This window comes from Hyperolius riggenbachi, chromosome 2, assembly GCF_040937935.1.
Source record: "Hyperolius riggenbachi isolate aHypRig1 chromosome 2, aHypRig1.pri, whole genome shotgun sequence".
Taxonomy (NCBI): domain Eukaryota; kingdom Metazoa; phylum Chordata; class Amphibia; order Anura; family Hyperoliidae; genus Hyperolius; species Hyperolius riggenbachi.
Genome location: NC_090647.1, coordinates 571,272,533 through 571,294,431, shown reverse-complemented (window position 1 = coordinate 571,294,431; position 21,899 = coordinate 571,272,533). Strand labels below are relative to the sequence as shown.

General features: G+C 49.7%; 1 protein-coding gene across 2 annotated transcripts in view; it reads left to right on the top strand.

Annotated features, from left to right (window-relative positions):
• The window catches only part of LOC137547437 (vang-like protein 1), an 85,904-nt gene that overhangs the window by 10,777 nt on the left and 53,228 nt on the right, over positions 1-21,899 (top strand). The window contains exon 2 of one of the 2 annotated variants that reach the window (XM_068271024.1): positions 18,992-19,052. In XM_068271024.1, coding sequence (XP_068127125.1) covers positions 18,994-19,052 — 59 coding nt within the window. In that variant the 5' untranslated portion in view covers positions 18,992-18,993. Of the gene's footprint in view, positions 1-18,988; positions 19,053-21,899 lie in introns of both variants that reach the window. The other variant, XM_068271023.1, reaches the window with a different exon arrangement.

Genomic DNA, 21,899 nt, shown 5'->3' with positions numbered 1-21,899 from the left:
TGGGCAGCACGGTGGCATAGTGGTGGGCAGCACGGTGGTGTAGTGGTGGGAAGCACGGTGGTGTAGTGGTGGGCAGCAGGGTGGTGTAGTGGTGGGCAGCACGGTGGCGTAGTGGTGGGCAGCACGGTGGTGTAATGGTGGGCAGCACAGTGGAGTAGTGGTGGGTAGCAGGGTGGGGTAGTGGTGGGCAGCACAGTGGCTGTTAAGAAGCGCGGAAGAGCCGCCGCCATGAGGCAGCAGGAGGCGGCTCTTTCCACGCATACTGGGGCAGTGCACGGGGAGGCAGCCGCCTCCTCTCAGCGTGAGGCGGCTGTCTCCGTGCAAGGCATGGCGGTGCGCGGAGAAACCGCCGCGTTGGACGCGGCGGTTAGCGCGCATGACCCCACTGCAGAGACTCCGCAGAACGGTGTTTGTGTGGCTGGGACACGTAGTCCCTCCAGGTTCAGAGTGACGCGCGCGCGCGCACTCAGGCAGGAATTATATGACAGCCAGAGGTAGTCAGCTGACCAGGCTGGTCAGCTGACTCTGGCTCCACTCCTTATTGGTCCAGCACTTGGAGGGATCCTTGTGGATATATACTGGAGCCTGGTCATTTCTCCAGTGTCTGGCGTTGCGATCACATATGTGGGAGCACTCAAACCCTTAGTCAGATCCTTAAGTGTGCCGGGACCAGCTGGAGCTGTAATCCTACACTATGCTAGATTCTGTTGATAGTCTAAAGTACTAGTTTGATTGTGATTATCTGTTATGACCTCTTGCCTGCTTGACTATCCTCCTGAACTCTGATCTTGTACCTCGATATATCTGATACCCTGTTGCCGAACCCTGCCTGTACCTTAGACTCCGCCTCTGCCTACTGTATCTGTACCTTATCTGTCCGTGTGTTTACAACCTGGCTTGTCCGACCTCGAGAACCGACCTTACTGTTGGAGGCGGTTCCCCGTCCTGTCAGTGACACTTCCTCCAGAGTGTCACTTTCAGACAATCCTTCCTCTCTCGGCCTGACTCCTCCCGCCTTGGAGAGTTCAGGTCTTCGGAAGGAATCCGTGCAGTACTCCTTACTGCACTGAGGCCTAGTCCTCTAAGTGTTACTGTTACACCAAACACTCCACTCAGGTGAACAGAGGTTAGCTGGTATATCGGATTATCGGTTATACTGCAGATCACTTATAATCTGGTATATTTCTGTATTCCCGGTGATACTGCAGATCACCGGTAATCAGATCCTCTCTGTGCTTCACCGATCGTTACAGTGGCGTAGTGGTGGGCAGCACGGTGGTGTAGTGGTGGGCAGCAGGGTGGCGTAGTGGTGGGCAGCAGGGTGGCATAGTGGTGGGCAGTATGAAGGTGTAGTGGTGGGCAGCACGGTGGTGTAGTGGGGGGCAGCACGGTGGTGTAGTGGTGGGCAGCACGGTGGTGTAGTGGTGGGCAGTATGAAGATGTAGTGGTGGGCAGCACGGTGGTGTAGTGGGGGGCAGCACGGTGGTGTAGTGGTGGGCAGTACGGTGGTGTAGTGGTGGGCAGTACGGTGGTGTAGTGGTGGGCAGCACAGTGGTGTAGTGGTGGGCAGTATGGAGGTGTAGTGGTGGGCAGCACGGTGGTGTAGTGGTGGGTAGCATGGAGGTGTAGTGGTGGGCAGCACGGTGGTGTAGTGGTGGGCAGCACGGTGGCGTAGTGGTGGGCAGTACGGTGGTGTAGTGGTGGGCAGCACGGTGGTGTAGTGGTGGGCAGTATGAAGGTGTAGTGGTGGGCAGCACGGTGGTGTAGTGGGGGGCAGCACGGTGGTGTAGTGGTGGGCAGTACGGTGGTGTAGTGGTGGGCAGTACGGTGGTGTAGTGGTGGGCAGCACGGTGGTGTAGTGGTGGGCAGTATGAAGATGTAGTGGTGGGCAGCACGGTGGTGTAGTGGGGGGCAGCACGGTGGTGTAGTGGTGGGCAGTACGGTGGTGTAGTGGTGGGCAGTACGGTGGTGTAGTGGTGGGCAGCACGGTGGTGTAGTGGTGGGCAGTATGGAGGTGTAGTGGTGGGCAGCACGGTGGTGTAGTGGTGGGTAGCATGGAGGTGTAGTGGTGGGCAGCACGGTGGTGTAGTGGTGGGCAGCACGGTGGCGTAGTGGTGGTGGGCAGCACGGTGGTGTAGTGGTGGGCAGTATGAAGATGTAGTGGTGGGCAGTATGAAGATGTAGTGGTGGGCAGCACGGTGGTGTAGTGGTGGGCAGCAGGGTGGTGTAGTGGTGGGCAGCAGGGTGGTGTAGTGGTGGGCAGCAGGGTGGTGTAGTGGTGGGCAGCACGGTGGTGTAGTGGTGGGCAGCACGGTGGTGTAGTGGTGGGCAGTATGGAGGGGTAGTGGTGGGCAGCACGGTGGCATAGTGGTGGGCTGCACGGTGGCGTAGTGGTGAGCAGCACGGTGGCGTAGTGGTGGGCAGGACGGTGGCGTAGTGGTGGGCAGCACGGTGGCGTAGTGGTGGGCAGCACGGTGGCGTAGTGGTGGGCGGCACGGTGGCGTAGTGGTGGGCGGCACGGTGGCGTAGTGGTGGGCTGCACGGTGGCGTAGTGGTGGGCTGCGCGGTGGCGTAGTGGTGGGCAGTACGGTGGCGTAGTGGTGGGCAGCACGGTGGTGTAGTGGTGGGCAGCACAGTGGTGTAGTGGTGGACAGTATGGAGGTGTAGTGGTGGGCAGCATGGTGGCGTAGTGATGGGCTGCACGGTGGCGTAGTGGTGGGCAGTATGGTGGCGTAGTGGTGGGCAGTACGGTGGCGTAGTGGTGGGCAGTATGGAGGTGTAGTGGTGGGCAGCACGGTGATGTAGTGTTGGGCAGCAGGGTGGCGTAGTGGTGGGCAGCAGGGTGGTGTAGTGGTGGACAGCAGGGTGATGTAGTGGTGGACAGTATGTAGGTGTAGTAGTGGGCAGTATGGTGATGTAGTGGTGGGCAGCACGGTGGTGTAGTGGTGGGCAGCATGGTGGTGTAGTCGTGGGTAGCACGGTGGTGTAGTGGTGGGCTGCACGGTGGTGTAGTGGTGGGCAGCACGGTGGTGTAGTGGTGGGCTGCACGGTGGTGTAGTGGTGGGCTGCACGGTGGTGTAGTGGTGGGCAGCATGGTGGCGTAGTGGTGGGCAGCACGGTTGTGTAGTGGCGGGCAGTATGGAGGTGTGGTGGTGGGCAGCACAGTGGCGTAGTGGTGGGCAGCATGGTGGCATAGTGGTGGGCAGCACGGTGGTGTAGTGGTGGGCAGTATGAAGGTGTAGTGGTGGGCAGCACGGTGGCGTAGTGGTGGGCAGCACGGTGGCATAGTGGTGGGCAGCACGGTGGTGTAGTGGTGGGCAGTATGGAGGTGTAGTGGTGGGCAGCACGGTGGTGTAGTGGTGGGTAGCATGGAGGTGTAGTGGTGGGCAGCACGGTGGTGTAGTGGTGGGCAGCACAGTGGAGTAGTGGTGGGCAGCAGGGTGACGTAGTGGTGGGCAGCAGGGTGACGTAGTGGTGGGCAGCACGATGGCGTAGTGGTGGGCAGCATGGTGGTGTAGTGGTGGGCAGCACGGTGGTGTAGTGGTGGGCAGTACGATGGCGTAGTGTTGGGCAGCACGGTGGTGTAGTGGGGGGGCAGCACGGTGGCGTAGTGTTGGGCAGCAGGGTGGCGTAGTGGTGGGCAGCACGGTGGTGTAGTGGTGGGCAGCAGGGTGGTGTAGTGGTGGGCTGCACGGTGGTGTAGTGGTGGGAAGCACGGTGGTGTAGTGGTGGGCAGCACGGTGGTGTAGTGGTGGGCAGCACGTGGTGTAGTGGTGGGCAGTACAGTGGTGTAGTGGTGGGCAGCACGGTGGTGTTGTGGTTAGCGCTCTCGCCTTGCAGCGCTGAGTGTCTGGCTTCACTCCAAGCCAGGACACTATCGGCACGGAGTTTGAATCTTATCCCCATGTATGTGTGGGATTCCTCCAGGCACTCCGGTTTCCTCCCATATCCCAAAAAACATACAAATAAGTTAATTAGCTTCCCCATAGATTACCATGGAGATTTGACTATGGCAGGGCTTAGATTGTGAGCTCTAAAACTATATGTATGTATATACAGTAAATATACAGTAAGTATATATATATATATATATATATATATATATATATATATATATATATATATATATATACAGTAAATATATTCATATTCCGTAAAGTGCTGCGGAATAGGTCAGTGCTGTATAAATACTAATAAAAGTAAGACGTCTGCTGAACTCCTTCTCACCCATGCAGGTGGTATAGCTGGATAATGGTAATAATCCTCTAGATTGTAAGCTCACAAGGACAGGGACCTCCTGCTAGTGTTTCTCATACTGCTGTAATTTTAACATATGCCCATATACCAACTACACAGTAACTATGTATGTATTTGTATTTCTACCATTCAGTGTCATGACAGTACAGTGTCTTGGATTTCTCATGTAGATTTGTTCCCCATTATTTGTTTTGTACTATGTACAGCGCTATGGAAGATGTTGGCGCTATATTAATAATAATGAAGAGGATAATGGCCCATATTATTGATAGTAATCCTAGAGTGGCATGGAGGCGGCTGGGATGGGTGAGCAGGCTGATGGGAGAGTAACTGACTCCTCTCCCAGGAATGCCGAGAATCTCAGGAATCCATCCTGGCCAATGAGGCGAGGACTCACCTGACCTCACTGACCTCAGCCTCAGCAATGTACAACCAGGCCCGACATTATTATTGCTATTTATTGTATTTATAAAGTGCCAACATATTACACAGCGCTGGACATTAGTTAGGGTTACAGACAATATTTAGGGGTGACATACAGCAATATGACAATACAGGAATACAAGAAAGACCAGATCATGCAGCACAGTATGAGTACCAGGTAATGCTTAGTCACTGGATGGAGCATGGAGATCACACAGCACAGTATGAGTACAAGGTAATGCTTAGTCACTGGATGGAGCATGGAGATCACACAGCACAGTATGAGTACAAGGTAATGCTTAGCCACTGGAGGGGAGCATGGAGATCACACAGCACAGTATGAGTACAAGGTAATGCTTAGTCACTGGATGGAGCATGGAGATCACACAGCACAGTATGAGTACAAGGTAATGCTTAGTCACTGGATGGAGCATGGAGATCACACAGCACAGTATGAGTACAAGGTAATGCTTAGTCACTGGATGGAGGATGGAGATCACACAGCACAGTATGAGTACAAGGTAATGCTTAGTCACTGGATGGGAGCATGGAGATCACACAGCACAGTATGAGTACAAGGTAATGCTTAGTCACTGGAGGGGAGCATGGAGATCACACAGCACAGTATGAGTACAAGGTAATGCTTAGTCACTGGATGGGAGCATGGAGATCACGCAGCACAGTATGAGTACAAGGTAATGCTTAGTCACTGGATGGGAGCATGGAGATCACGCAGCACAGTAAGAGTACAAGGTAATGCTTAGTCACTGGATGGTGCATGGAGATCACACAGCACAGTATGAGTACAAGGTAATGCTTAGTCACTGGATGGAGCATGGAGATCACACAGCACAGTATGAGTACAAGGTAATGCTTAGTCACTGGAGGGGAGCAGGGAGATCACACAGCACAGTATGAGTACCAGGTAATGCTTAGTCACTGGATGGAGCATGGAGATCACACAGCACAGTATGAGTACCAGGTAATGCTTAGTCACTGGAGGGGAGCATGGAGATCACACAGCACAGTATGAGTACCAGGTAATGCTTAGTCACTGGATGGGGCATGGAGATCACACAGCACAGTATGAGTACAAGGTAATGCTTAGTCAGTCACTGGATGGGAGCATGGAGATCACACAGCCCAGTATGAGTACAAGGTAATGCTTAGTCACTGGATGGAGCATGGAGATCACACAGCGCAGTATGAGTACAAGGTAATGCTTAGTCACTGGATGGAGCATGGAGATCACACAGCGCAGTATGAGTACAAGGTAATGCTTAGTCACTGGATGGAGCATGGAGATCACACAGCACAGTAAGAGTACAAGGTAATGCTTAGTCACTGGATGGAGCATGGAGATCACACAGCACAGTATGAGTACAAGGTAATGCTTAGTCACTGGAGGGGAGCATGGAGATCACACAGCACAGTATGAGTACAAGGTAATCCTTAGTCACTGGAGGGGAGCATGGAGATCACACAGCACAGTATGAGTACAAGGTAATGCTTAGTCACTGGAGGTGAGCATGGAGATCACACAGCACAGTATGAGTACAAGGTAATGCTTAGTCACTGGATGGGAGCATGGAGATCACACAGCACAGTATGAGTACAAGGTAATGCTTAGTCACTGGATGGAGCATGGAGATCACACAGCATAGTATGAGTACAAGGCAATGCTTAGTCACTGGAGGGGAGCATGGAGATCACGCAGCACAGTATGAGTACAAGGTAATGCTTAGTCAGTCACTGGAGGGGAGCATGGGGATCACACAGCACAGTATGAGTACAAGGTAATGCTTAGTCACTGGATGGAGCATGGAGATCAAACAGCACAGTATGAGTACAAGGTAATGCTCAGTCACTGGATGGAGCATGGAGATCACACAGCATAGTATGAGTACAAGGTAATGCTTAGTCACTGGAGGGTAGTGTTGGGCGAACAGTGTTCGCCACTGTTCGGGTTCTGCAGAACATCACCCTGTTCGGGTGATGTTCGAGTTCGGCCTAACACCTGATGGTGTTCGGCCAAACTGTTCGGCCATATGGCCGAACTAAGAGCGCATGGCCGAACGTTACCCGAACGTTCGGCTAGCGCTGTGATTGGCCGAACGGGTCACGTGTAGTGTTGGGCGAACATCTAGATGTTCGGGTTCGGGCCGAACATAGCCGCGATGTTCGGGTGTTCGAGCCGAACTCCGAACATAATGGAAGTCAATGGGGACCCGAACTTTTGTGCTTTGTAAAGCCTCCTTACATGCTACATACCCCAAATTTACAGGGTATGTGCACCTTGGGAGTGGGTACAAGAGGAAAACAAAATTAGCAAAAAGAGCTTATAGTTTTTGAGAAAATCGATATTAAAGTTTCAAAGGGAAAACTGTCTTTTAAATGCGGGAAATGTCTGTTTTCTTTGCACAGGTAACATGCTTTTTGTCGGCATGCAGTCATAATCGTAATACATATAAGAGGTTCCAGGAAAAGGGACCGGTAACGCTAACCCAGCAGCAGCACACGTGATGGAACAGGAGGAGGGTGGCGCAGGAGGAGAAGGCCACGCTTTGAGACACAACAACCCAGGCCTTGCATGAGGACAAGAAGCGTGCGGATAGCAATTTGCATTTTGTCGCCATGCAGTCATAAATGTCATACAGATGAGAGGTTCAATAAACAGGGACCGGAAACGCTAACCCATCACAGATGTTCATTGTTCATGTTACTTGGTTGGGGTCCGGGAGTGTTGCGTAGTCGTTTCCAATCCAGGATTGATTCATTTTAATTTGAGTCAGACGGTCTGCATTTTCTGTGGAGAGGCGGATACGCCGCCGATCTGTGACGATGCCTCCGGCAGCACTGAAACAGCGTTCCGACATAACGCTGGCTGCCGGGCAAGCCAGCACCTCTATTGCGTACATTGCCAGTTTGTGCCAGGTGTCTAGCTTCGATACCCAATAGTTGAAGGGTGCAGATGGATTGTTAGACACAGCTACGCCATCTGACATGTAGTCCTTGACCATCTTCTCCAGGCGATCGGTGTTGGAGGTGGATCTGCACGCTTGCTGTTCTGTGTGCTGCTGCATGGGTGTCAGAAAATTTTCCCACTCCAAGGACACTGCCGATACCATTCGCTTTTGGGCACTAGCTGCGGCTTGTGTTGTTTGCTGCCCTCCTGGTCGTCCTGGGTTTGCGGAAGTCAGTCTGTCGGCGTACAACTGGCTAGAGGAGGGGGAGGATGTCAATCTCCTCTCTAAAGTCTCCACAAGGGCCTGCTGGTATTCTTCCATTTTGACCTGTCTGGCTCTTTCTTCAAGCAGTTTTGGAACATTGTGTTTGTACCGTGGATCCAGAAGGGTATAAACCCAGTAATTGGTGTTGTCCAGAATGCGCACAATGCGTGGGTCGCGTTCAATGCAGTCCTAGGCCGAAGAGGTCATAGCCTAGGGTCACAAAACCTGTTTATTTGGGCAATTTCAATGGTGGCGAGTCTGATGTACATAAATCGCAGCAATGGCCGTTAGCAACGTCTGAATCTCACGAAATGTCTCATGCAGGTAGAAGAAATATTGTTAGACTTGGGCTCCAAAGATGGGTTCTCTACATCTCTGCAAACCAGAGTTACAGGGCTCCAAATTTGGTAAAATCCCCCATAGGCTTTCATTGGGCCTCCTATTTACAGTTCCAAAATCTCACATCTTTTAAAAGGGCAATTGCTCAGCAGTGGCAAATTTTCTAGCATTGTAGGGACCCTTAGGGGGAACATGACTGGTGAGTTTAAGGCCCCTAGGCCGAAGAGGTCATAGCCTAGGGTCACAAAAACCTGTTTATTTGGGCTATTTCAATGGTAGTGATGGTGACGTACATAAATCTCAGCCATGGCCGTTAGCAACGTCTGAATTTCACAAAATGTCTCATGCAGGTAGAAGACATATTGTTAGACTTGGATTCCAAAGATGGGGTCCCTACATCTCTGCAAACCAGAGTTACAGGGGTCCAAAATTGGTAAACTCCCCCATAGGCTTTCATTGGGCCTCCTATTTACAGTTCCAAAATCTCACATCTTTTCAAAGGGCAATTGCTCAGCAGTGGCAAATTTTCTAGCATTGTAGGGACCCTTAGGGGGAACATGACTGGTGAGCTTCGGGCCCCTAGGCCGAAGAGGTCATAGCCTAGGGTCACAAAAACCTGTTTATTTGGGCTATTTCAATGGTAGTGATGGTGACGTACATAAATCTCAGCCATGGCTGTTAGCAACGTCTGAATCTCACGAAATGTCTCATGCAGGTAGAAGACATATTGTTAGACTTGGATTCCAAAGATGGGGTCCCTACATCTCTGCAAACCAGAGTTACAGGGCTCCAAAATTGGTAAAATCCCCCATAGGATTTCATTGCCTCCCTATTTCACTTTCCAAAATCTCACATCTTTTCAAAGGGCAATGGCTCAGCAGTACCAAATTTTCTAGCATTGTAGGGACCCTTAGGGGGAACATGACTGGTGAGTTTCGGGCCCCTAGGCCGAAGAGGTCATAGCCTAGGGTCACAAAAACCTGTTTATTTGGGCTATTTCAATGGTAGTGATGGTGACGTACATAAATCTCAGCCATGGCCGTTAGCAACGTCTGAATCTCACGAAATGTCTCATGCAGGTAGAAGACATATTGTTAGACTTGGATTCCAAAGATGGGGTCCCTACATCTCTGCAAACCAGAGTTACAGGGGTCCAAAATTGGTAAAATCCCCCATAGGATTTTATTGCCTCCCTATTTCACTTTCCAAAATCTCACATCTTTTCAAAGGGCAATGGCTCAGCAGTACCAAATTTTCTAGCATTGTAGGGACCCTTAGGGGGAACATGACTGGTGAGTTTCGGGCCCCTAGGCCGAAGAGGTCATAGCCTAGGGTCACAAAAACCTGTTTATTTGGGCTATTTCAATGGTAGTGATGGTGACATACATAAATCTCAGCCATGGCCGTTAGCAACGTCTGAATTTCACGAAATGTCTCATGCAGGTAGAAGACATATTGTTAGACTTGGATTCCAAAGATGGGGTCCCTACATCTCTGCAAACCAGAGTTACAGGGCTCCAAAATTGGTAAAATCCCCCATAGGATTTCATTGGGCCTCCTATTTACCGTTCCAAAATCTCACACCATTTCAAAGGGCAATGGCTCAGCAGTGGCAAAACTCACCAGTCATGTTCCCCCTAAGGGTCCCTACAATGCTAGAAAATTTGGTACTGCTGAGCCATTGCCTTTTGAAAAGATGTGAGATTTTGGAAAGTGAAATAGGGAGGCAATGAAAGCCTATGGGGGATTTTACCAATTTTGGACCCCTGTAACTCTGGTTTGCAGAGATGTAGGGACCCCATCTTTGGAATCCAAGTCTAACAATATGTCTTCTACCTGCATGAGACATTTCGTGAAATTCAGACGTTGCTAACGGCCATGGCTGAGATTTATGGACGTCACCATCACTACCATTGAAATTGCCCAAATAAACAGGTTTTTTTGTGACCCTAGGCTATGACCTCTTCGGCCTAGGGGCCCGAAACTCACCAGTCATGTTCCCCCTAAGGGTCCCTACAATGCTAGAAAATTTGGTACTGCTGAGCAATTGCCCTTTGAAAAGATGTGAGATTTTGGAACTGTAAATAGGAGGCCCAATGAAAGCCTATGGGGGAGTTTACCAATTTTGGACCCCTGTAACTCTGGTTTGCAGAGATGTAGGGACCCCATCTTTGGAATCCAAGTCTAACAATATGTCTTCTACCTGCATGAGACATTTCGTGAAATTCAGACGTTGCTAACGGCCATGGCTGAGATTTATGTACGTCACCATCATTACCATTGAAATAGCCCAAATAAACAGGTTTTTGTGACCCTAGGCTATGACCTCTTCGGCCTAGGGGCCCGAAACTCACTAGTCATGTTCCCCCTAAGGGTCCCTACAATGCTAGAAAATTTGCCACTGCTGAGCAATTGCCCTTTGAAAAGATCTGAGATTTTGAAACTGTAAATAGGAGGCCCAATGAAAGCCTATGGGGGATTTTACCAAATTTGGAGCCCTGTAACTCTGGGTTGCAGAGATGTAGGGAACCCATCTTTGGAGCCCAAGTCTAACAATATGTCTTCTACCTGCATGAGACATTTCGTGAGATTCAGACGTTGCTAACGGCCATTGCTGCGATTTATGTACGTCAGACTCGCCACCATTGAAATTGCCCAAATAAACAGGTTTTGTGACCCTAGGCTATGACCTCTTCGGCCTAGGACTGCATTGAACGCGACCCACGCATTGTGCGCATTCTGGACAACACCAATTACTGGGTTTATACCCTTCTGGATCCACGGTACAAACACAATGTTCCAAAACTGCTTGAAGAAAGAGCCAGACAGGTCAAAATGGAAGAATACCAGCAGGCCCTTGTGGAGACTTTAGAGAGGAGATTGACATCCTCCCCCTCCTCTAGCCAGTTGTACGCCGACAGACTGACTTCCGCAAACCCAGGACGACCAGGAGGGCAGCAAACAACACAAGCCGCAGCTAGTGCCCAAAAGGGAATGGTATCGGCAGTGTCCTTGGAGTGGGAAAATTTTCTGACACCCATGCAGCAGCACACAGAACAGCAAGCGTGCAGATCCACCTCCAACACCGATCGCCTGGAGAAGATGGTCAAGAACTTAATGTCAGATGGCGTAGCTGTGTTGAACAATCCATCTGCGCCCTTCAACTATTGGGTATCGAAGCTAGACACCTGGCACAAACTGGCAATGTACGCAATAGAGGTGCTGGCTTGCCCGGCAGCCAGCGTTATGTCGGAACGCTGTTTCAGTGCTGCCGGAGGCATCGTCACAGATCGGCGGATCCGCCTCTCCACAGAAAATGCAGACCGTCTGACTCAAATTAAAATGAATCAATCCTGGATTGGAAACGACTACGCAACACTCCCGGACCCCAACCAAATAACATGAACAATGAACATCTGTGATGGGTTAGCGTTTCCGGTCCCTGTTTATTGAACCTCTCATCTGTATGACATTTATGACTGCATGGCGACAAATAGCAAAAATTGCTATCCGCACGCTTCTTGTCCTCATGCAAGGCCTGGGTTGTTGTGTCTCAAAGCGTGGCCTTCTCCTCCTGCGCCACCCTCCTCCTGTTCCATCACGTGTGCTGCTGCTGGGTTAGCGTTACCGGTCCCTTTTCCTGGAACCTCTTATATGTATTACATTTATGACTGCATGCCGACAAAAAGCATGTTACCTGTGCAAAGAAAACAGACATTTCCCGCATTTAAAAGACAGTTTTCCCTTTGAAACTTTAATATCGATTTTCTCAAAAACTATAAGCTCTTTTTGCTAAAAAATTTTCCTCTTGTACCCACTCCCAAGGTGCACATACCCTGTAAATTTGGGGTATGTAGCATGTAAGGAGGCTTTACAAAGCACAAAAGTTCGGGTCCCCATTGACTTCCATTATGTTCGGAGTTCGGCTCGAACACCCGAACATCGCGGCCATGTTCGGCCTGTTCGGCCCGAACCCGAACATCTAGATGTTCGCCCAACACTACTGGAGGGGAGCATGGAGATCACACAGCACAGTATGAGTACAAGGTAATGCTTAGTCACTGGATGGGAGCATGGAGATCACACAGCACAGTATGAGTACAAGGTAATGCTTAGTCACTGGATGGAGCATGGAGATCACGCAGCACAGTATGAGTACAAGGTAATGCTTAGTCAGTCACTGGATGGAGCATGGAGATCACACAGCACAGTATGAGTACCAGGTAATGCTTAGTCAGTCACTGGATGAGAGCATGGAGATCACGCAGCACAGTATGAGTACCAGGTAATGCTTAGTCACTGGAGGGGAGCATAGAGATCACACAGCACAGTATGAGTACCAGGTAATGCTTAGTCACTGGATGGAGCATGGAGATCACACAGCACAGTATGAGTACAAGGTAATGCTTAGTCACTGGAGGGGAGCATGGAGATCACACAGCAGAGTATGAGTACAAGGTAATGCTTAGTCACTGGATGGGAGCATGGAGATCACACAGCACAGTATGAGTACAAGGTAATGCTTAGTCACTGGATGGGGCATGGAGATCACACAGCACAGTATGAGTACACGGTAATGCTTAGTCACTGGATGGGGCATGGAGATCACACAGCACAGTATGAGTACAAGGTAATGCTTAGTCACTGGATGGAGCATGGAGATCACACAGCACAGTATGAGTACCAGGTAATGCTTAGTCACTGGAGGGGAGCATGGAGATCACACAGCACAGTATGAGTACAAGGTAATGCTCAGTCACTGGAGGGGAGCATGGAGATCACGCAGCACAGTATGAGTACAAGGTAATGCTTAGTCACTGGATGGAGCATGGAGATCACACAGCACAGTATGAGTACAAGGTAATGCTTAGTCACTGGAGGGGAGCATGGAGATCACACAGCACAGTATGAGTACAAGGTAATGCTTAGTCAGTCACTGGATGGAGCATGGAGATCACGCAGCACAGTATGAGTACAAGGTAATGCTTAGTCACTGGATGGAGCATGGAGATCACACAGCACAGTATGAGTACAAGGTAATGCTTAGTCACTGGATGGAGCATGGAGATCACACAGCACAGTATGAGTACAAGGTAATGCTTAGTCACTGGATGGGAGCATGGAGATCACGCAGCACAGTATGAGTACAAGGTAATGCTTAGTCACTGGATGGAGCATGGAGATCACACAGCACAGTATGAGTACCAGGTAATGCTTAGTCACTGGAGGGGAGCATGGAGATCACACAGCACAGTATGAGTACAAGGTAATGCTTAGTCACTGGATGGAGCATGGAGATCACACAGCACAGTATGAGTACAAGGTAATGCTTAGTCACTGGAGGGGAGCATGGAGATCACGCAGCACAGTATGAGTACAAGGTAATGCTTAGTCACTGGATGGAGCATGGAGATCACACAGCACAGTATGAGTACCAGGTAATGCTTAGTCACTGGAGGGGAGCATGGAGATCACACAGCACAGTATGAGTACAAGGTAATGCTTAGTCACTGGATGGAGCATGGAGATCACACAGCACAGTATGAGTACAAGGTAATGCTTAGTCACTGGATGGAGCATGGAGATCACACAGCACAGTATGAGTACAAGGTAATGCTTAGTCACTGGAGGGGAGCATGGAGATTAGGCAAGTTAGGTTCACTCAGATGCATAGCATGGGTGCACAGTAATGGAGGTGCATGATCAGGTAGGACACAAAAGGAGGAGGACCCTGCCCAAAGGCTTACAATCTAGAGGGAGAGGTAGGGACCTGTGACAGGATATACAGTAGGATGCGAAAGTTTGGGCAACGTTGTTAATCGTCATGATTTTTCTGTATACAATGGATGCAGCCGCGGGGGGAGGAGCCTGGGGATCCTGCAGAGTGTTCAGCAGCCTAGTGTCTCCCCTTTCCGGCAGACGCGCTCCTCTGTCAGTCCGCAGCATCTTCCTCCACCGCCGGCTGCCTCTTCTCTGTGACCTGCGTCGTGATATAATGTAATACCACCCGTGGCTCTGGGGCCTGGCCACAGACATTTTTAGGGGCAGGAGGGGGCACACTGCGGCTGCATCCATTGTGGGGGTGTTATGTCCCTGACTCCCATCTGTGACCCCCGACATGCGTATTACGTTACAGTGGGGTGCGAAAGTTTGGGCAACCTTGTTAATTGTCATGATTTTCCTGTATAAAATGTTGGTTGTTACGATAAAAAATGTCAGTTAAATATATCATATAGGAGACACACACTGTGATATTTGAGAAGTGAAATGAAGGTTATTGGATTTACAGAAAGTGTACAATAATTGTTTAAATTTAAAGAATTCCAGTTTGTGATGATCCGCTCAGCTGGCTGCACAGGCAGACAGCTGTTTGTCCATTCCTCTAGTCTGTGGGCTGCAGGTCTCTGGAACAGAGACCTGTCTTTTCATTGCAAGTTTCTGTTCTGTTCTCTTGCTGGGGAATTTGCATACATTCGTTATGCAAATCCCCTACCTGCCTTCTTTGATGACTGGCACTATAAGAGCTTTATGTTTCCCAGAAGGCTTTGCTGGTCATTTCCCTTCCGTGGTCTGTTCCTGATGGACACTGCTGGAGTGTCAGCCATTGCTATCTAGTATAGTTAATTCCTGGGGGTTGCTTTAGGCTCCCCTTCTAGCCCAGTCAGGTTGTATTATCTGTATTGCCTGTTCTGTCTTGTCTTGCCTGTTTGCCATTGTCCTGTCCCTATGGTGGTTGACAGGAAATGGTTCTGATCTCTGTTCTTGGAGTATGGCTGGTGCAGCGGTTGCTACCAGCTATCTCTTCTGTTCTGTTTCCTGGGATCGCGCTAGCTACTTTGTGCTAGCGCTGGGGATCCTTCTGTTCTGTTTCTTGGGATCGCGCTAGCTACTTTGTGCGAGCGCTGGGGATCCTTCTGTTCTGTCTTGTCTGTCGCGATTGCGCTGTCACCAGCGGCGGTTGATAGCGAATCGCTCTGTCTTGTTTAGATCGCACTAGCCGCTAGCGTTAGCGGCTGTGGATCTTTCTGATCTGTGTTCCTGCTTGGATCACACTTGCTCTGGCGGAAGAGCGGTGGATCCTTTCTGCCTAGTTCCTGTTTTTCGTGTGTCTGTCTTGTCCGCTATGCTTGTTGCAGGCTCGGTGAGGTAACCGTTAAGCAAGCGCTCGCGTCCTCTGTTTCATGTTTGTCTGTTTATGGTTAGTTAGGCGTGCTTGTCTCTATTGTGCTTATCACATGGAGAGCGCGCATAACCGCGTGCACTGTTGCGAATGAGTGCGGTGTTCGCGGTTAGCTAGCGGTTGTTATTTTCCGTATCTCCTTATTGTATTTGCTGTGCCTTTGCTACCCTCGTATTCTATTCTGTTCTGCCTTGTGTCACGTCTCGCGATCGCACCTCTCGCGATCGCGTTCCTGTTTCGTATCTGCTGTTGTGTGTGCGCGGTCGCGGAGTGGCGACTGGATTGGCGCACACACATACAACCTATCCCTTTTGCTCCATCTCATTCGCAATCGCCTCTCTTGCGATTGCGTTCTGCGCTTCGTACAATTCCTGTCTGGCACTTGTGGAGGTACAGAGGATTGGTTCCTCTGCACTCCCCAGCGCCATCTGCCGACAGGAATTTCCCTCTACAGGTGCGTAGCACCTTTTGCTGGGTTCCTGCAAATGTACGCTTGTGGAGGATTTCCGCCGTATCAGCGCACGCGTTGTGCGCTGATCACGGAGAAAGTTCCACAATCGTGACACAGTTCTTGTGTTTTTGCTTTAATAAACACCCTTGAAACGAAATTTAAAGAAATGAAATCAATATTTAGTAGATCCTCCTTTTGCAGAAATTACAGCCTCTAAACGCTTCCTGTAGGTTCCAATGAGAGTCTGGATTCTGGTTAAAGGTATTTTGGACCATTCCTCTTTACAAAACATCTCTAGTTCATGCAGGTTTGATGGCCTCCGAGCATGGGCAGCTCTCTGTAACTCACACCACAGATTTTCAAGACTGAGATGGCCATTCCAGAACGTTGTACTTGTTCCTCTGCATGAATGCCTTAGTGGATTTTGAGCAGTGTTTAGGTTTTTCCTCCATGCACAACACCCCTTGTTATGCCCAATCAGTCCACAGAACCTTATTCCAAAATGAAGCTGGCTTGTCCAAATGTGCTTTAGTAAACCTCAAGCGGCTCTGTTTGTGCTGTGGGTGGAGAAAAGGCTTCCTCTGCATACAGCATCTAGGCATGCTCATTCAGATTCCGCGGAAATGCAATTTCCGAAATTCCGATCGGAAATTGCATTTCCACATCGGAATGCGGAAATCGGTAATGCAAGTGCGTTAGGCGGATTTCCGCCGGAAATCGCGGAAATTCCGCCCGACTTTAACATCGATTTTCTCAAAAGCTATAAGGTCTTTTTGAAAAATTGTTTTTGCATCTTGTTCAGAACATTCTGTTTAATAAACCCTAAAAATTTTGTGTTTCTAGGACTTACGGGGGCTTTGCTATTAACCGCTAAAGTCGGCGGATTTTTACTGTAATGTAAAATGCAGAAAATAGGCAGATGCCTATTTTCTGCATTTACATTACAGTAAAAATCTGCCGACTTTAGTGGTTAATAGCAAAGCCCCCGTAAGTCCTAGAAACACAATTTTCAGGGTTTATTAAACTGAATCTTGTGAATAAGATGCAAAAAAAAGTTTTCAAAAAGACCTTATAGTTTTTGAGAAAATCGATGTTAAAGTCGGGCGGAATTTCCACGATTTCCGGCGGAAATTCCGCATTGGAATGCGGAAATTGGTAGCGGAAAGCGGAATCGGTATTTGGCAATGGCGGAATGCGGAATTACCACGGAATTGGAAACTGGCATTTCCGACCATCCCTAACAGCATCTCCTTGTGTAAAGTGTGCAGAATGGTTGAACGATGCACAGTGACTCCATCTGCAGCAAGATGATGTTGTAGGTCTTTGGTGCTGGTCTGTGGGCTGACTCTGACTGTTCTCACCATTTGTCACTTCTGTTTATCCGAGATTTTTCTTGGTCTGCCACTTTCGAGCCTTAACTTGAACTGAGAGTTTGGTCTTCCATTTCCTCTATATGTTCCTAACTGTGAAAACAGATAGATGAAATCTCTGAGACAGTTTTCTGTATCCTTCCCCTAAACCGTGATGGTGAACAATCTTTATCTTCAGTTCATTTGAGAGTTGTTTTGAGACCCCCATGTTGCTACTCTTTAGAGAAATTTAAAAGAGTAGGGAAACTTACAATTGACCCCCTTAAATACTCTTTCTTATAGTTGGATTCACCTGTGTATGTAGGTCAGGGGTCACTGAGCTTACCAAGCCAAATTGAGTTCCAATAATGAGTTATAAAGGCTTTGAAATCAATAAAATGACAACAATGCCCAAATGTATGCACATGTCTAATTATGTTTAAACAATTATTGCACACTTTCTGTAAATCCAATAAACTTCATTTCACTTATCAAATATCACTTTGTGTGTTTCCTATATGATATATTTCACTGACATTTTTTATGGTAACAACCGATTTTATACAGGAAAATCATGACAATTAACAAGGTTGCCCAAACTTTTGCATACTACTGTAACGTAATACGCATGTTGGGGGTCACAGATGGGAGTCAGGGACATAACACCCTCACAATGGATGCAGCCGAGGGGGGTGAAGCCTGGGGGTCCTGCAGAGTGTTCAACAGCCTAGTGTCTCCCCTGTCCCGGCAGACGCGCTCCTCTGTCAGTCCTCTGTGCACCTCCATCTTCCTCCACCGCCGGCTGCCTCTTCTCTGTGACATGCGTCGCGATATAACGTAATACCATGCGTCACGGGTCACAGAGGAGAGTCAGGGGTGTACCAATCACCCCCACAATTGATGCAGCCGCATGGGGGAGCGGCTGCCTCTTCTCTGTGACCTGCGTCGTGATATAATGTAATACCACCCGTGGCTCTTGGGCCTGGCCACAGACATTTTTAGGGGCAGGAGGGGGCACAGCGCAGGAGGGAGGAGCAGCAGGCCCACACAGCAGCGGGGAGGGAGGGGCCTGACTCCCCCCTTCCTCACCTTGGGCCCCCCTTCAGCGCTCCCCATCTAGAAATGAGTGCAGCGGGCAGAGAGTCACTCCGCCAATCAGGAAGTAGAATCGGCAGCGTTGGAGACACAAAGGAGCGACACTCCATCGCCTGGAGGAAGAGGTGTGTCTTCCTGCCCACTGCCACTGCACTACTTCCTGGAGGGTGGAGCCTAAGGTGAGGGAGGGGGGAGCAAGGGCGTAGTAGCCATACCAGCTGCTATAAGCCCAGGGGCAAAGGGGTCCCAGGTGGTACTTGATGTATTCACCAACGTTCTTGTGTCCCTCCACCCTGTGATTTTATCTAAGTGCCCATGGACTATATGCAGTGCAGATCACATGAGAACGCGAATTCCCCAGATAACTCATATCCATAGGGTAGAGGTAGGTGGCATTTCCCAAGAATGCCTACTTCTGATGGCCCCATGAAAGTTTTGCTATGGGGCCCCATAATGTCTAGCTATGCCACAGTGGGGCGGAGTCTGGCCCCATTCCTGACCCCCCCCCCTCCCCGTGGGCCTGGTATACTGTCCCCTCCCCCGTCACTTAATGTGTGCCTGGTATGTGTTCCCCAGATTTATACCTTTCTCTTCCTTTGACCTCCTCTGTTTCTGTTTTCATTAGCCAAATCTATTCCTTCTAATCCTGGTTTACTCTTTCCAGCAGGAATGGAGGAAGAATCTGTCTATTCTGGGCATTCCTTCCATGGCAGACCAGGATGTGATGGGTAAATTCCAAGTTCTATGTGTTTCCAAAACCCGTGTATGATGCCATCACTTTGGAGGACACACGTATGTAATCTATCTCCATAGAGATCTCCATTGTTGGGGCACCAGTGACTGTGTATCGGAGGTCCTTAGAGATCTCCATTATTGGACCACCAGTGACTGTGTATCAGAGGTCCTCAGAGATCTCCATTATTGGACCACCAGTGACCGTGTATCGGAGGTCCTCAGAGATCTCCATTGTTGGGGCACCAGTGACTGTGTATCAGAGGTCCTCAGAGATCTCCATTATTGGACCACCAGTGACTGTGTATCGGAGGTCCTCAGAGATATCAATTATTGGATTACCAGTGACTGTGTATCGGAGGTCCTCAGAGATCTCCATTATTGGATCACCAGTGACTGTGTATCAGAGGTCCTCAGAGATCTCCATTGTTGGGGCACCAGTGACTGTGTATCGGAGGACCTCAGAGATCTCTATTATTGGATCACCAGTGACTGTGTATCGGAGGTCCTCAGAGATCTCCATTGTTGGGACCCCAGTGACTGTGTATCGGAGGACCTCAGAGATCTCTATTATTGGATCACCAGTTACTGTGTATCGGAGGTCCTCAGAGATCTCCATTGTTGGGACACCAGTGACTGTGTATCGGAGGTCCTCAGAGATCTCCATTGTTGGGACACCAGTGACTGTGTATCGGAGGACCTCAGAGATCTCTATTGTTGGGGCACCAGTGACTGTGTATCGGAGGTCCTCAGAGATCTCCATTGTTGGGACACCAGTGACTGTGTATCGGAGGTCCTCAGAGATCTCCATTGTTGGAGTACCAGTGACTGTGTATCGGAGGTCCTCAGAGATCTCCATTGTTGGGGCACCAGTGACTGTGTATCAGAGGTCCTCAGAGATCTGCATTGTTGGAGTACTAGTGACTGTGTATCAGAGGTCCTCAGAGACCTCCATTGTTAGGGCAGCAGTGACTGTGTATCAGAGGTCCTCGGAGATCTCCATTATTGGACCACCAGTGACTGCGTATCAGAGGTCCTCAGAGATGTCCATTGTTGGGGCACCAGTGACTGTGTATCAGAGGTCCTCAGAGATCTCCATTGTTGGGACACCAGTGACTGTGTATCAGAGGTCCTCAGACATCTCCATTGTTGGGACACCAGTGACTGTGTGTGTATCAGTGGTCCTCAGACATCTCCATTGTTGGGGCACCAGTGACTGTTACATAGTTATTTTGGTTGAAAAAAGACATACGTCCATCGAGTTCAACCAGTACAAAGTCTCTGTGTATCGGAGGTCCTCAGAGATCTCCATTGCTGGGGCACCAGTGACTGTGTATCGGAGGTCCTCAGAAATCTCCATTGTTGGGGCACCAGTGACTGTGTATCAGTGGTCCTCAGAGATCTCCATTGTTGGGGCACCAGTGACTGTGTATCAGAGGTCCTCAGAGATCTCCACTGTTGGGACACCAGTGACCGTGTATTGGAGGTCCTCAGAGATCTCCATTGTTGGGGCACCAGTGACTGTGTATCGGAGGTCCTCAGAGATCTCCATTGGGAACCCAGTGACTGTGTATCGGAGGTACTCAGAGATCTCCATTGTTGGGACACCAGTGACTGTGTATCAGAGGTCCTCAGAGATCTCCATTGTCGGGGCACCAGTGACTGTGTACCAGAGGTCCTCAGAGATCTCCATTGTTGGGACACCAGTGACTGTGTATCGGAGGTCCTAAGAGATCTCCATTGTTGGGACACCAGTGACTGTGTATCAGAGGTCCTCAGAGATCTCCATTGGGGCACCAGTGACTGTGTACCAGAGGTCCTCAGAGATCTTCATTGTTGGGACATCAGTGACTGTGTACCAGAGGTCCTCAGAGATCTCCATTGTTGGGGCACCAGTGACTTTGGATCAGTGGTCCTCACTCCTCAGAGATCTCCATTGTTGGGACACCAGTGACCGTGTATTGGAGGTCCTCAGAGATCTCCATTGTTGGGGCACCAGTGACTGTGTATCAGAGGTCCTCAGAGATCTCCATTGGGAACCCAGAGACTGTGTCCTCAGAGATCTCCATTGTTGAGGCACCAGTGACTGTGTACCAGAGGTCCTCAGAGATCTCCATTGTTGGGGCACCAGTGACTGTGTACCAGAGGTCCTCAGAGATCTCCATTGTTGGGACATCAGTGACTGTGTATCGGAGGTCCTCAGAGATCTCCATTGTTGGGACACCAGTGACTGTGTATCAGAGGTCCTCAGAGATCTCCATTGTTGGGGCACCAGTGACTGTGTACCAGAGGTCCTCAGAGATCTCCATTGTTGGGGCACCAGTGACTGTGTATCGGAGGTCCTCAGAGATCTCCATTGTTGGGACACCAGTGACCGTGTATTGGAGGTCCTCAGAGATCTCCATTGTTGGGGCACCAGTGACTGTGTATCGGAGGTCCTCAGAGATCTCCATTGTTGGGGCACCAGTGACCAAAGGCAGTGGGTAGTTAACTTACCAAGAAGTCTTCGGGACGTCGGCGTTCCGTTACACATCATAGGCATAATGAAAGCCACGTTCCACCACTCACTTCAACGCTTTCTCCTTCCAGCTTAAAAGGGGAAGTACGGTAGGGAGTCACAGAATGCGGCTTTTATTATGCCTAGGACACGTAATGGAACGCCGACGCCCCGAAGACTTCTGGGTAAGTAATCCCCCAGCTGCCTGTGGTCACACCTGAAGTCATTAGACTTCATTTGAAATCCGAATTCGAGTCCGTCTGGACTGTAAAACCCATCCCTGCTCAGAGCTTACGTCAACCCGATTAATTGCAAATACCTTCTGTTTAAAGAAGGCAAACTTCTG